This window comes from Camellia sinensis, chromosome 7 (assembly GCF_055761805.1).
Source record: "Camellia sinensis isolate YWXY chromosome 7, ASM5576180v1, whole genome shotgun sequence".
Classification (NCBI taxonomy): Eukaryota; Viridiplantae; Streptophyta; class Magnoliopsida; order Ericales; family Theaceae; genus Camellia; species Camellia sinensis.
Window position 1 is genome coordinate 56,173,684 of NC_138967.1, and position 16,882 is coordinate 56,190,565.

The following is a 16,882-nucleotide window of genomic DNA, read 5'->3' on the forward strand; positions in this document are numbered from 1 at the left end:
GATAAAATATTGTGGTTCACTCTTGCTCTTCCGTAACACGTTCATGCTGATTCATAGTTTGGATTTGAGGAACATAATTCATCTAGGTGAACCTAATTTTGTGATGAGAGAGGATTTTGGAATTAGACTTTTTGTTTGTTAATTTATTTTTTTTTTAAACAACCTGGATTTGGAATATGTCTGTGGTTGGCATCATTCTCTCAAAAAATTGTCATAGTCTATGGACAACAATCGTGAGGGAAACAAGTGTGCGGGCATATTATGAATAGAAGGTTTTAACCAAAATGGTCCTTCACTGTTTTTTCTACTATTCTGGGTTGTATTTCATTCCAATTATTTGAAGATGTTAGGGGTGTTGAGTACCGCCAATATGTAACTTCTTAGTTTTTAATAATGTAATCTTTTTTATTTGTCAAAAAAAAAAAAAAAAGCGGGTGGCTTACTTGGGCTTTGGTTTCAGCAACAAAATTAGCATTCAACCTATATGTTTTCAAACATGCCAAACTCCTCACTTTCAAGATGGTGCACGTTTAAAAAATATAAAATTGGAAAGAGTTTGTTTCTTCCTAAAAAATAGGATTTTTTTTTTCTTTTGTGGCTGCATCGTGCAAGAATGATTATACACTTCTGAACAGCTCCTAGTATGAACCAGGGATGGTGCCAAAGAAAAACAAATATTCAATTTCTCTTTTAAAAAGTGTCAACGTAGGGGGTTCTGGGGAAGATGGTGATGTTTTTGTTCTGGGCCCCCTTCTTAGTTAATGGACTGATAGTTGAAGGGATGTGATCATGATTTGCCCTCTAGGTTTGTAAGTGAAGGAAGGAACGACTGTAAGTTAAGATTTCAATGGAGTTGAACCTGCAACCAAGCTAGAGAAGGAACTGAAGGAAGCTAGTAGTTCAGTTTCAATACTCAAGTTCCAGCGCTTGTAGAAAGAGGTAGGTTTGTCAGGTTAGCCCCATTTTTTAAAGCTTAGGGAGGGTAGCTTTGCTTAGAGAAGAAATCCACTTTGTTTTTTTGGAAAAGACAGATGTCAATTTCTTGGGAAGTTATACTTCTAGCGCAATTGGCTTAGAGAATATTCCTTTTGTTGCTTGGGTGATTTAGCTCTTAGGAAAAAAGAATCCATCCATCAAGCTCTTTTAAGCTTTGAAGACTAATACTCCCGTTGTAGGCACTCAGCAGTAAAGTTGGTTCTTTTTGCATTGGCGGTAGAAGAGAGCTATGGTTGCATATTTAGTTCAAAGGACCTTTCAAAGCAGCGCTTGCTCTTTCATCACTATCTTTAACTCGTTTATCAAAAGTAAGCCCCTATCACACACATGCAAGCCAGACTGTTTTGGATCAATTTGGTTCATCTAACTATGGTCTAATCTAATCATATGAAAAGTAAGGGTTTGTTTCTGGTTCAGAATTGATGCTGGTTCACCTCTCTAATTAAGTGTGTACGTGTCTTGTTTCCTGCTCATTGAGTAAAGAAAGGTGATCCTCTGCCCAATAGAGCCTGGCCCAAGAGACTGAATTCTCTGGAAGCCAGTCCCCAAATTGTAGAAGTTCTTCTCTAACTTGAAGAGTAGCAACCTAGACTTCTGAGAGAAAAGGTTTATTTTAGTTTTATCAATACAATTATCTAACTAAGAAAGTAGTCTACTAATGTACTCTAGCTTTGCTAATTAGATAGGGTAGTTGACTTATTTGTTAGAGAGAAGAGGATGCTTGTGTATGGATGAAAAGAGCTTAGGATGAAGAGGTGGGACTAGACAAACGAGCCAGCCATTTGCCTTCTGTAAACTGGAATACAGAAGTGGGAGTTAGTCTAGTCTGCTCGCTCTGCCGTCATCCAACAAGCTCTTTAACACTAGCTAGCACTTAAGCCCACTTTAGCTTATCTGTCCTCTCTTTTTTTTTTTTTTTTTTTTTCCTCTGAACAGTAAACTAGTCACTTAACTTTCTAGCAAAGCAAGTAGGCGCATCTCTTCCCTCTTCGGGCCAACTATTCACTTCCTCTCTTGGTGGTAGAGGCAATTTTTATTTCCTCTAAGGAGCGAGTAAACTTTGTTCACCACTTATTACGTTCTTTCCTTAGATTCCTTGAAAGTGAGGGTGTGGAACAGCAGTAGCTAACAAGTATACGAGTAAATATTGCGTAAATGAACGGAATGTTGTTGGCATGTTTGAGCTTTTGGATGATGGTGTAAGGCGAAGTCATCTCCATGAGTTGGGAGTTAGTCTGTAGGGGTGCTTGTCCTTAACTTTGAAACGGAAGTGAATGGAGCAAAAACACCTCTAATGTTTAGTTTAGGTAGTGCTCTACTTGCTCTATCAGGGAAGTACTCTGACTCATCAATATCTATTCTTTTTAACTTGCCTTGTTATTGTAGGAGGATTCATTAGCATTAGTTGTGGCATGAGTGATTACTGATTCACCTTCTTACATCTGTGATCATGGACCTCTTCTCTTCTCTTTTGTTGATTGTTCTATTCTCCTTGCTCTGAGACCTTCACTAGTAAGCTCTTTATTACTTGGTACTCTCCTCAAAATAAGAAGGCCTTCCCGTTTTTTCTCTTTTGTCTCACCTCGCGGTGTAGGCTTAGGAAGAAGAAAAACAATGTCTAAGAAAAGTTTTGTTATCCACTTCCATGGCTCAGGCCCTCACAAGAAGAAGTTTGAGAATGGGGAATGGCAAGAAAAGACATTTCATTTTATTTGACGACATCGTGTTGGTCAAGAAAAGGAATGTCGAGACTGCTAACAATCTCAAGAAAGCAGTCCATTGCTAATAGAAATGACTCCTAAGGAAGAGGGCCCCCTCTGGAGAATGTGTTCTTGAGATAGAAGTAGTAGATGCAGACAACAAGACACGTCTTCGGTTGATAACTAGGAGAAATAAAAGACACCCAACATAAAGGCATAGATTTGATTCTAGGTTGGACAAAAAGGATATCTATTAAAATAAAGGAATTTGTGGTAGATTGATTGATTTTTTGTCTTGCTCTCGCAACCCTTTGGCCGCCAATGTTGCCATTTTATACGACAAAGCAATATGGTACATGGAATGGCCCGTATCGCACTTTATCTTATAGGTACTATTTTTTCTAGTAATGGTATTCAAACTCATCTTGAGGTTAAAGGAGAAAAACAGAACTGTGAATATTGACATTTTTTAATGTGTTTTTTGGGATTTTAAATGAAGGTCTTATATAATGTACTTATATAACATTAAGGCCCTATTTCGGAACAAGTTTTGTGGCTAAAATAGCCAATACAGAAAAAAGAAGAAGTTAAAATAGTCAATTAGACAAAATGTAACATCTTACACATCAATCAATCACTTTTTTTCTCACAATCATCTATTCAACTATCAAAAAAAAAAAAAAAAAAAAAACTACAAATCATTCCAAACTCAATTTTTCTTTTTTTAATCTTAAAAAATGGCTAAAAAGTCAACTAAAATAGTTAAGGTTCCAAACGAGGCCTAAGTTTCACCTCAAGTTTTTAGCTTTGTGAAGTCCCAAGTGTAACCAAATGACCAAAATACTCATTGGTATATTGTGTATTACCTTGTTTTGGTCCCTTCATTCCAAGTTGACAAAAGGCAGTCCCTCACTTATTAAAATCCTTATGGCCTGTTTGGTGCAGTTTATTATAAGTTAAAAGTTGATAATTAGAAAGCAGAAAGTCAAAAGCACCCTTCTCCAAACTTCTAGATAATCAATTTTTTTTAGCTTATTCAAGTTATTTTTAATTTATAAGTTGTGATGACCCCGCCACGTATAATATTTTATTTGGTTAATTAAGGAGATTTGAGATTTTAATTAGTTGTTATCCTAATTTAATTTAGGATTTATGAGAATTGTGGAATCTGATTCATATATGATTCTATTAAAGATTTATTTTGAAATTAAAAATTAAGGGTCCAAATGGCTTAAGGAAGTAAAATTAAGAAGTTGAATCAATTTAATTTTAATTACGGACCCATTCAGGAGTTTAATTAAATATTCGATTCAATTTAGTAAAATTGAGATTCGATTAATTAGGTCCGAATTGGAGTTAATTAAGTTAATTAAGTTATGAAGGTTGAGAATTGTGATTATTACGAATTAAATTTACTTATGAGGTGTCTAATTCGAATATGTAATTTAATTGATGGAAATTTGAAGTCTGATAAGAAATTGAAGGCCTAAATGATTTGAGAAATCAAAATTGATGATGACAATAAGTTTAATTTAATATTTGGAGTTTTTGAGAGTTTGATTAAAAATCTGATAAATTTAAACATTATTAATTGGGCTCTAAAGGAAGTTAAATTAGACTAATTAAATTAAGTGGATTTGTGATTAGTCATGATTGATTTAATTATGTGTTAATCAAGATTTATTAAGACTAATTGTTACTTAATTAAATTAATTTTGATCATACATTAAATTGTTGAATAATCTAAAATTGAGCGTGTATTTGGAGGTGGGTGTGCAGAGAAATCTGTGTGTGCAGAGAAAGCTGTGGGTGTATGTGTATAAGTGTGAATATAAGGAGAGAGAGAGTAGGCAACTTCTTCCTTTCTTTGTACTGGGTAAAACCGTGAGTTAGAGAGAGAGAGAGAGAAAGCTTTGTGCTGGTGGGTTTGAAGGAAATTCAAGAAAGGAAAATGCAAGATCATCAAGAAGCTATCAATTGAAGATTAAAGGTAGGGATTTCAATCTTGATTTTTGAAGAATTCATGTATTACACTTGAAATTAATGATGGGTTTGAATTCAATTTCATATAATTTGGAAGAAATTAGAAAACAAAGATGAAGAGATTAAGTTAGGTTCATAGTTGTGGAAATTAATTGTTTTGGGTTTAATGTTGTGATCTTGCATGAAATTAAGCCTCATTGTTACATGCATAGGCAAACTCTACAAGATTAATACTTTAATTAAACATGCATTATAAAATTTCAAGGGTTTGAGATTTTAATTCATGTTTAAAAGGCTTATGGATTTGAATTTGGGTCTAATATGGAGAAAATAAATTAAATCTAAATTTGGACAAATTTGAATATAAATTATAAGTTATATTTGAGAATAAAAAATTAGTTCGATCTTGATTTAAATTTCTTACATGTAAATATTTTTGAAAGGGCTTTATAGCTTAAATTTATGTTTTATAAAATAAAGAAAGAAGAGTGTTGGAATTATTATATTCATGAAATTATTGGTTTACTGATCAATTGGATGGCCGTTTTGGAGATTGAGATTTGAGTTAATCTAGGTTTGAATGTGATGTAAAAATTGGGAATTTCGGTGCTAGGAAATTTATATATTGAAATTGATTTGATAAATGGTGGATTGGGTATCTCTATGTTCAATAAACGATTTTGGAGGAATTTTATTAATGATTGAAGTGGTTTTACCTAAGTTGTTGGGTTTATGAAAATGTTCATTTTTGACTTTTGTGGCTTAATTGATGGTGGTATTGTGCATATAAATTGGTTGGATATTTAAAAAGGTTAATAACTCAAAAATGTACAACGGATGGGTGTTGTGGAGATTGGGTAAGTTGTTTGTTTGGGTGACTTGAAGTTGGAGGAGTTCTTTAGCTTGTCATGCCATAGCATGTCTTATTTAGGATCAATTTTGTAGATATTGTAATTTTCATTGAAAGCTTTTCCTTAATTTTAGATCCTATTTACTAATTGTTAGGATTGAAGGAAGGCGTCTCTACACCTCTTGGGAATTAATTCGTAGGGTTTCAAATCTACGCTTTTGCTATTTTTAGAGGTGAGTATACTTACGATGGAAATTTACCTTATCTCTATCTTTAATACAAAGTTTGAAAATATTTTTTGAATTAAAGGAAGTAACACATTTCATCATGATATATGTATAAGAAGAAAATCTATAAATTTATTGAGGTCAAATGTTAAGCTTAAATAAATATATGATTTCATTTGTATAATAAAGCACTAATTTTTTTTATGAGAATTTATTTAAGTTGAGTCCTTCAAAGTTTATGATGATGATGATTAAATGACAATGAAACATCATGCGAGAGTATTTATTTTTATTGATCATATAACCGAATATAGCCTTTGGGGCCACAAGGGCCGAAATGCTTTGCGGTCCTGGGGACCGAAATGTTTTAAGGACCATAAGGGTCGTTGTACATAAGGGGTCCTAGGGACCGAAACATTGAAATGAGAATTGAAGTGCTACGATGACAAAAGTTATGTTCCTATGATTATGTTTTGGGTAACAGTATCGTCACCACCTAAGTCGTGAGGTAACGCGACCCTAAGGCTATGTAATGGTTTGTATGATGGACATGAAATCTTAAGGTATTGAAAAGTTGTATTTTTGTTTATTTTCCTTATTAAAATGTATTTTTCCTGCATTATGAGATTCTTTGAAAAAATCTTGATAACGGTTTATGCAAAATTTTCTCAATTTTTAAAAATTTCAGTCCAATTAAGCTATTGTGTTTATTATCTTATTTTGAACCTAATTGGAAGGAGCAAGCTTTATAACTCCATGGGATTGGTATACTCATTGGGCTCTAGAACATTTTTTTTAATTTTTTTTTTTTTCCAAATTTCTAGACTTTTGTGTGGCTCGTCTCAACTTGGAAGATTAGAGTTTTTGGAGGATTAAATGTGAACATCTGGTAGTTGAGGTTTTGTTTAGGGTCACTCTAGGATGTAGTTTTATCCTTTGTTTTATGAAGCTGGTTGATTATAAATATTTGCTTGTGAAGTTGGATGTATTGATAGATTCACGAATAGTATGATTTATTTTGGGGGGTAGTGGTGCATGGGAACTATCTTAGTAACATGATGATATTTTTGTCTTTGAATGGATCATCTCATATATGTTGCCCAATTGAAGGGTCTTATGCACTATTGGTGATGTGATATAAGAATTAAACAGGTGATTATTGTGTACAGACATTATAGCATTTGATCTCGATAAATAAATTTCATAAATATCAAATTTAGACATTGGATGCATAGAATGAAAGATGATGTTTTGAAGATTGACAAAAAAAAAAAAAAAAAAAAAAAAAAAAAAAAAAAAAAAAAAAAAATTTACCTAACAGCTGAACACACCTTTGACACCCTTGCGCATCTTAAATATAAGGGTGACGCCATCTGACAATAGATGATAATTTAAAAAGGCTTTTAATCTCCCAAACAGTTTTAATGTGGGTTAACAAACTTACGTTAGGACCTATCCTTTGATAAGTTCTTATGGTTAAATGTTACACTAATTTTTCGTATTATTTTGGCCCTCTAATTAAGTAAAATGATGTAAAAGAATGCTAAATTTAAAATCTTCCTTTTCACTGATTTAATCTACCAAGCAACCTGAGAATACAACTAAATTGTTAAGTAACCTAACAATCAACACAAAAATCCCTATTAAAGAAGATTTATGTAGTCGATCCTACTTGATTGGAACATAAGACTAATTTGATTTAGATTTAGTTTGATTTTGTATGAAGGTCTCACAACTTTCAAAATACTTATTATTCATCAAATGTTTTCCAAAAGTTGAGTTACATGGTATGAACCTTCTGTCCATTTACTTGATATGAAAAATGAGATCAACTAATGTCAAAATGTCAACTTGATCAAAAAGTGGGATGCAACATGGGTAGTGCCAGCATGAGCTTTTTGGTTCGTAAGCAAACTTTTATGATGGATTCTTCATACATATTCAAAAAAAAAAAAAAAAAAGAAAAAAAAAGAAGAAAAAATTGTGAGTAAATAACAAGTACTCACATCCACATAAAATTTACTTGTATATATAATTACTTAAATTATATGCTAAAATTTGCTTCCGTACATTAGATCTGAAGAAATCATTATAAGAACTCAAAAACATAAAATCTGGTCTTGTTTCATAGTTTAACAAAATCTAGTTTATAAGGAAAAAAAAAAAAAGCCAAAAACAAAATCCAAAGTCATAATAAAAATGAACTAGATCCAGTGAAAAATTACTATGAAACTCATCTATATATTTGTTTCAAAAAAAAAAAAAAAAAAACAAAGAAAACTCATCTATATATCTTGAATTTTAGATTCCATTCTTTTCTTGCTAAATGTAAATGAAATGGCTCTTTGGATGCTGGACTTGAATAGAGACCCTCATTTGAATGAGGATTAAAAGGATAATTTTATTCTATTTATGAGTAAAAAATTGGAGCTTTTAGCAGTGATTTGTGCGCTTATGCACAAGGCCAACCTTGGTGGATCATGAATCACCCCTACAACGATAATATTTGGAGCAACCTCTACTATAAGGGTTAAATTGTGGTGGAAGACAACCACCAGTCTTACTGTAAGCTTCACCACTTGCACCACCATTGCATACTGGTTGATTTCTCTTTAAAGCTCCTGGTGATATGTACTTCTTCATCTCCAGAAACCTTTGGCTTACCTCTGACTCCATCACCATCTCCAAGTCGACATTACATTCTGCTATCGATTCGTTGCATTGTACAATTGCATCATTGGTCATAGAGAGAGAGAAACATCTAGACAAAGAAGGCAAAGGAGTAGGAGAAAGTAGAGATGGAGAGGTATAATGGCAGGGCTTGTTTCCATGGCTTCTGTGGCTTTAGTTTGTTCCTTCCCACTATGAAGCACTTATAATGGAAATGGAGAATCCAAACTTTTTAAAAGGATGATAGTGGAAGCCAAACTAGATGCAGATGGACGACACTTTTACCGACCTTGTGACCTTACTTTGATGGTGTTTGTTTAGAAGGATTTAAGTATGGGATCGAACTAATAATAGTCAATTCATATTAATAGTATGTTGTTTGATTGAAAATTTTTACACCGGACTATGAATTCCAAATCTACGGGATTATTTTATCTTAGGGGATGGGACACCATCTATAGGATAACTCATTCTATGAGATTAGGTAGTGAAATTAATTTTTTGACCCTCTATTATTTAATATCTTTTTAAAAATAAAATTTATGTATTAAATTATTTATACTATTATACTTAATAAAATTTATTTATTAAATTATTTATACTTTATTAAATTATTTATTTTAGTAATATGGTATTAATTATACTTAGTAAATTAAAATAAAATTTCAAAATCTCAACTACAAATTAAAATAAATTTGTGTAATTTTTATTAATATTCTATTTATTTATTTTTTTAAAAGTTCTAGTAAAAAAATAAATAAAATTTATAATTCATATTTAGTATTCCTATTATTTAGTAAATAATTCAAAAGGGCAAAATAGTCTTTTGAGCATTATCATTCTCCATAATATTCCAAACAAACATAGGATTCAATAGAATAGTTCAATCCAGACATATAATCCCATGACGAAACAAATATAAGATACAAATCCAGTCTAACCAAATAGTTTGGGGGCAATATATCTAAGGACTAACAGTTTGGTGGATTACAATCCTCCCTTATCCAGTCCGTTCAAACAAACACACTCTTTAGTTATTATAATAATGTCTTTTTTTAATTAAAAAAAAAGTAAGTTTTTTTTTGTTGTGAAATATTTTTAGGTTGTGTTTGACTTTTGAATTTGTAGAAAAATTTATGAAGAATAATGAAAAATAGGGGGAAAAAAAAAACCTTCTACTTTATTTATTTATATTGCGTTGATTAAGAGTTTTGTAAGTACGATTAATTCTTGATTACAATTGTAGTTTTCAATGGCTTTGTGGGTTTGGTTGTGAATTGAAGTGATTTTGATTACGAGGCTTTGTGGTGTTTTATTATGAGCTGAAAGGGGCCTTGGTTATGAAGCTTTTGTGGTGCTTTTGTAGTGAATCACTTTGGCTTTGGTTATGATCCAAATTCGTAGAACTTATGAATCTTTGTGGCAGAAATTTTTAATGCATACGGTATGTATCTTTCAGGAGTGTGTATAGTTTCAAGAATTTTGTAGGTAGATTCTACTGGTACATTGTTAATTTTTCTTGGGATAAAACATGATGTCCAGTGTCCACAAAGTTATGGTCGTTTCTTCTCTTTAATGATTATCAATTTATTAGTGCCGCTGATGCTGACATTTTTAGCTCATCAAAACATTCAAGTAGGAAAAAATTGCCCAACATAAATCCACTAGTATAAATAAACTTAACAAATATAAAAAAGACCCTATACACACATAAGAAACAAAGACATACATATACACAAAAAGTGAAAAGAACCAAATTCAAGCTCTCTTACAGAGATGCATAGACTCTTTGCTAACCGATTTACTCATCATAATCCGAGTCAGACATTGATCCACTCCGTCCTGCATCAGAATTTAAAGTTGGAAACAGTTCATCAGACATTGATCCACTTCGTCCTACATCATAATTTGAAGTTGGAAACAGTTCATCAATAGAGAAGACGTTGCTCAGTTCATCAATAGAGAAGACGTTGTTGTAAGAACTAGGTTCGGTCATAGATAACTCAACACCAATCTCGATACGAGTCTCCCAAGTCTCCTGCAATTGCAATGCTAGCTGGAGACTCGTTACCACATCATTCATCGAGGGTCGTTGGATTACCCGATAAAGAATACAACTCAATGCAATCTTGACAAACTCCTTGAAGCATTCTGGTGCTATTTTCCCAATCAGATATGGATCAATGATTTGATCAATGGTTCCTCTTTTGCAGCTACTTTTGAACCAACAGTGAAGGGAGTACTCACCTTCATTCGGGCCGGAAGTATGCAATTTCTTGGCACACAATAATTCCAACAACACCATACCAAATGAATATACGTCAGATTTTGTTGTCAATTTTCCATGTAAGTACTCTGGTGCAATATATCCAATAGTGCCACAAATCATTGAAACTGTTAATGATTCATTTGCAAAGTTATTGGGTATTAGTTTAGAGATTGCAAAATTAGTAACTTTTGCAACCCAATTCTCGTCCAACAGAATATTGGCTGGCGTTACGTCGCAGTGGATAACTCTATGCTTCACACTCGAATGGAGATGTTGTAGTCCACGTGCTACAGCAATGCAAATCTTGAGTCGCTCTTTCCACAAAAGTGGATTGCGATTTATTTTGAATAAATGATCTTCCAAGGATCCATTTGTCATGTAATCATGCACGCGGATTAACTCTGGTTTCTCATAGCAGAATCCAATTAAAGAGACTATGTGGGGGTGACTGTCGATTAGGGAGAGTACCTCAATCTCAACCCTAGCTTCTTTCCAGAGTTGCAATGATTTCGACTCCTTGAACCTTTTGATCGCAACAATACCAGTTTCCCCATCCAAATACCCTTTGTACACCTTGCAAAGCTGACCTTCTCCAATCAAACGATCCTCACTGAAATCATTTGTGGCTGCTCGAATATCAGCTAGTGAGAAGCGACGGAGTTGTCGGGTGACACTATCTGGAAGTGGTTCCCAAAGTGAATCATTTGATGGTCCATTCTCATTTCTCTCCCTCCACCAACGATTCATACCTTTAGGCACAGTTGCAATACCCCGAAGCACCTTTCCGATTATTCCCCCTGATCGTCCTTTACGTTGTGACAACAATGCAAGACCAAGAGTCCCCACCACTTCAGCCATTGTAGGCCTTTCCTTTGAACCAGTATGTAAACAATTGCAGGCAACTTCTACAAAGTACTTTAGACTTTGTGGTGTTATTTGCCCAATCAATGAGGGATCAATGATTCGATCAACCTTTCCCTTTTTAATGTGTCGTTGAGCCCAAAGGATTAAGCTAATTTCCTCCTCCTCGAGTCTTGTATTCACCGGCGGCCTCCCGCAGAGAACTTCCAACAACACCACACCGAAGGCATACACATCAGATTTCTTGGTTAGTCTCTGGGTATAGAAATAAACTGGATCAAAATACCCAAATGTACCTTTGACTTTTGTGCTAACATGGGTTGCTGAATTGCTTGTACTGCCTTTGGACAGCCCAAAATCTGAAATCTTGGCTACGCAATTCTCATCCAACAGAATGTTTGTGGTCTTCACATCTCGGTGTATGAAACTTTGATCGGTACCAGAATGAAGGTAGTCTAACCCTCGTGCTGCACCGATGCAAACGTTGAGCCTTCGCTCCCATGTGAGATGAAAAGTACTAATTTCAGTCTGGTTTCTACTGGTTTTATAGAGATGATCGGCTAGGGTCCCACGAGCCATGTATTCGTAAACAAGGATCATTTCTTTGCAGTCGCTGCATTGGCCGATCAGAGAAACAAGATGTGTATGTCGGAGCTTAGACAACATCTTGACCTCATTCCAGAACTCCTCTGCGCCTTGATTGGACTCTGCTTTCAACCTCTTTATGGCAACAGCTGTAGCACCATTGTCGATGAACCCCTTGTATACCTTACCAAAGCCGCCAATCCCAATAACTAATTCTTCATTAAAATTGTTGGTCATTGATTGTATCTCAGCTAGTGAAAAGCAACGGCATGGGTACTCAGATTTAATCACAACGCTTGAAATTGCATCATCAGCACTTAAATCAGACATATCTTTGATATTTGGTACCAGTAACCCTAGAAGATGATGAAAAAAGATGAATTTTTGCCGTATGATTTGTGTTGTATCGGAAAATATATGAAACAAAAGATGAGTGTTTTAGAAGATGATCAAAAAAGATGATCAGAATATATGAAAGAATATACCAGTAACACTAGAAGATGATAAAAAAAGATTAGTTCTTAGAGATGAGAAAGAAACAAAGAGTGGTCTCTGATTGAAACAGGAGTTAATGTAAGTCGCGGTCAATGTAGCACACCGACGACTTGTCAACGAACCCATTAATATACCTTACCAAATCCACCAAACCCAATAACTAATTCTTTATTAAAGTTGTTCGTTGTTGAAATCGCATCCTCACCGTCTAAACCTGACATATCTTGAGCTTTGGGGGATATATATATATCAAAGAATGTGGCAGTTACACTGGATTCAGATCTCTAGTGATGTTCAAAGATGAGTTTTCAGAGACGAGAAAGACAAAGTGCTCTCTGGTTGAAACGGTATTAATCAATCAAACTGTCCTCTGCTCTCTTTTTGAAACATTGACTTCAATGTTTTGCCCTATGATTTGCGTTGTATCGGAAAATATCATTTCGCCCATTAAACTTTCATGTATTTTTTAATTTGACTTCTATATTTTGATTAATATCAATTTCACATTCAAACTTTTAAAATTTTGATAAATTTGGCCCCTGTTATAACATTTCGCCAATAATTGGATGGAATGTGCTGATGTGGAGGGCTAATTGATTTTTAAGGTATAGTTTGAGGAGTACAATGAAATTTCAAATGAACTTTAGTGTTACGTCAACACATTCCGTCCAATTGTAAATGAAATGTGATGACAGGTCAAATTTATCAAAATTTTGAAAGTTTGAATGTAAAATTGATATTAATCAAAATCCGCAGGTCAAATTAAAAAAATGCGAAAAAGTTTAAGGAGCAAAATGATATTTCATCTGTATCCTTTTAGTAGTGATGTTTAATGTAGAATTAAAATTATTACTGTATTATTGTTATTATTATTATTATCAACGGGAAAAGGTCAAGGACCAAAAAAATAATATACAATTTGACTTTTTTTAGTCATCTTTTTATACAGAAAATATTGGAAGTGGACTAATGAGCAGCCACCATTATTCTAACTCTACCCTTTGGACCCCCACTCCAACAACCTTCCTTTGGTAGCTCCCCCTTCTGTCACCTCCTCCGGTTCCCATCCCCTACTGCAAATCCTTTTCTTCATTGGTGACCCCCTCTCTCTTCCTCCTTGACAACCCTCATCTCCCTTGAAACTATAAGTGCATGTTTGATTAGTAGAATTATAGCATATGATTCAAATTGTTAATTCATGGATTCACAACCTTATATTTGATTGCAAATTTTATTAATCAAATTACATGTACAACGGTCATTTAATTCGATGAAATCAACAAATTTTTAACATTGAGGGGATGTGGATCATAATTTCAAATATGAAAGAAAAATAAAATAAAATGAAGATATAATAAATGGTTACTCCAACAGCTGTAGCACCGTTGTCGTTGAACCCCTTGTATACCTTACCAAATCCGCCAATCCCAATAACTAATTCTTCATTAAAATATTATGTTCGTTGTCTTATAAAATCTTAATACCATGCCTTTAAACTAAAATCCTTTGAAAAAATCTATGAAATAAAAAATATATCATTCAAAACGGACTTGTAAAATTATGACATGTTGAAATTTTAAAATCATAAATGATTTGTTTTTTACTTTAAGCTTCAAGTACCTATTTGTCCAAATCAGGGCAACAAATAAGTTAAAATAATTTGAACAAATAAATAAAAATATTAGGACAAATAAATTAAAATAATTTGGATAGATATGTTAATATATGGGAAGATAGGTTAAAAAAATTTCAATAGATAAATAAAAAGGATATGACTTCCCTTAAGTTGTGATCTCAGTTTGAGAGAGCATTTGAATTTGATAAATTCATTTTAAAATGAATTTCGATGATCCAAACTATTAAACAAATACCCAAAATTATGAATATTTTAATTTCAGCCAGTGAACATGAAAATTAATATCCATTAACAACACTACAATTTATCAAACCACATACATGTAGCATAAGTGATGATACAAAATTCAATCTCTTAAATCTTAGAAATATATATGATCAAATATATTTGATGCATTTTTTTTTTTTAATTTTTTTATTGAAACAGGAGTTAATCTAAGTAGCGGTCAATGTATCAAGCCGACGACTTGACTCAGGCAATAGAGTTCAACAGTCGGTGTGGTGTGATTTCAGTGTGGACCCATCAACAATCATTTCGTCTCCTAAATTATTACCTATTTTTTAATTTAATTGTTAAATTTTGATTAATATTAATTTTATATCTAAATTTTTAAAATTTTGATCGATTTGATCATTGCCGTCACATTTCGTCAATAATTAGATAGAATGTGATGATGTGGGGGATAAATTGATTTTTAAGGTATATTTGAGGGACAAATTGATTTTTAATTTGGGCGACAAATTAATTTTTAAGGTATAATTTGTGAGGTAAAATAAAATTTCAAATGAACTTTGTGCCACATTAGTACATTCCGTCTAATTATAGACGGAATGTGACAGCAATGGTCAAATTGATTAAAATTTTAAAAATTTAAATATAAAATTAATATTAATTAAAATATGAATGTCGAATTAAAAAATACGTAAAAATTTGAAGGACAAAATATTTTCTCTATATTCTTTTAGTAGTGATGTTTAATGTAGAATTAAAATTATTAATGCAGTATTGTTATTATTATTATTATCGACGAGAAAAAGTCAAGGACAGAAAAATAATATAAAATTTGACTCTTTTTAGCCATCTCTTTATACAGAAAATTATTAGTAGTTGACTAACGAGCACCCACCATTATTCTGACTCTACCCTTCAGATCTCCACTCCTACAACCTTCCTCGAGTAGCTCCTCCTCCTGTCACCCTGCCCCAGTTCCCATTGCCTATGGCAAATCCTTTTCTCTATTGGTGACCCCCTCTCTCCTCTTCCTTGACAACCATCATCTCCATTGAAATTATAAAAGCACGTTTGATCAGTAGTATTAAAGCATAAAATTGAAATTGTTAATTCACAAAGTCATAATCTTATGTTTAATTGTAAATTTTATTAATAAAATTATATGTACGAGACACATTTAATTCGACGAAATTAGCGAATTTTTAACATTAAGAGGGGGCTAAGGATCATAATTTCAAACATGAAAGAAAAATAAAATAAAATGAATACATGATAAATGGTTACCTCACTAATTTTATTTGAGAACTAATTTTACACTAATTCATAGGATTATTAATCATTTTACTATTAATCCTGTTAATCAAACAAGGCCTAAGAAAATTTAGTTCCGAATAGGAGCTCTTAACAGATTGATGAACTCTATCAAGTATGGCAGACATTAATAATAATAAAACACAACTCACTCATATATATAAAACAAAGCTTGTAGATATGTACGACCTGAAGGTCGTACATGGCTCCTAAGGAGACACAAATACCTCAATAAAAACTCTATATATTCAAATTTCTTTTTTTCCTTTCTTGTTTTGTCTTTATTATATTGTTATAATGATCACTAACCTCTTTATAGAGAGGACTTTTTACATTCACCAAATACATTCATGTACTTTCCTAAATAAATACATTCACCAATACACATTGAACTTAACCAAATGACACTTCAAACTTTAAGATTCTAATACATAAACTAAACATTTTAATGTATCTAACATTAATTCTAAATTAAATTCCAACAAATTCCTCTTTAATTTTGAATTTCGTCACTCCATGTTTTCACCAATGATTCTTCACTAGGATCAAACACATCTTTCAGCTGCTTCTTCAAGTTTTCATTTTCAGCAAATTTTTTTTTGTACGAGTCACACAAATCTGCATACAAACTCGTTAAAGTTGATATTATAGCAATTCTAGTTTAGACTTGACCCATTTGGTGTTTTGAATCTGGATTTCATTGTCTTATATGGTTGTTCATCTTGTACTTCATTAAGTTTGGTTAGTAGAGTGTCTTGTTGGCGTTTGGAACAGCTTGTTCATGTCTTTTTGGCCTCTTTGCTCTAGCGTAATTCTTACGCTCGAGCAGTTTTTGAGAACTCGCAGTACTTTTACAAGCCTACAAAGATGCTGGGAGGGTGGCATTCTTCGCTGAAGCAGTCTTTATTGTGCTCAAGTGGTGTTGGCTCGAGCGATGTTTCTTTAGCTCGAGCTGTGGTCCTCTGCTTGTAAAACTTTTGAGAGTTGGTATTCTTCGCTTGAGAGGTCACTTTGTGCACTCGAGCGGTCCCACTTATTGTGTCTGGTTGTTCAAGCGACATTTCTTGC

The 16,882-nt window shown here is 33.1% G+C and overlaps 1 protein-coding gene and 1 pseudogene across 2 annotated transcripts in view; one reads left to right on the top strand and one right to left on the bottom strand.

Annotated features, from left to right (window-relative positions):
• LOC114305773 (monothiol glutaredoxin-S15, mitochondrial-like) overlaps window positions 1–16,882 on the top strand; it is a 147,235-nt pseudogene that overhangs the window by 6,341 nt on the left and 124,012 nt on the right. The window lies entirely within an intron of this gene.
• LOC114284389 (uncharacterized) lies at window positions 10,073–13,982 on the bottom strand. Its single transcript, XM_082877970.1, has 2 exons — window positions 10,319–13,982; window positions 10,073–10,264 (listed from the first exon to the last, which is right to left on the bottom strand). Exons 1-2 carry the CDS (start codon window positions 12,469–12,471, stop codon window positions 10,228–10,230), a joined length of 2,190 nt encoding a protein of 729 aa, XP_082734096.1. The 5' UTR covers window positions 12,472–13,982; the 3' UTR covers window positions 10,073–10,227.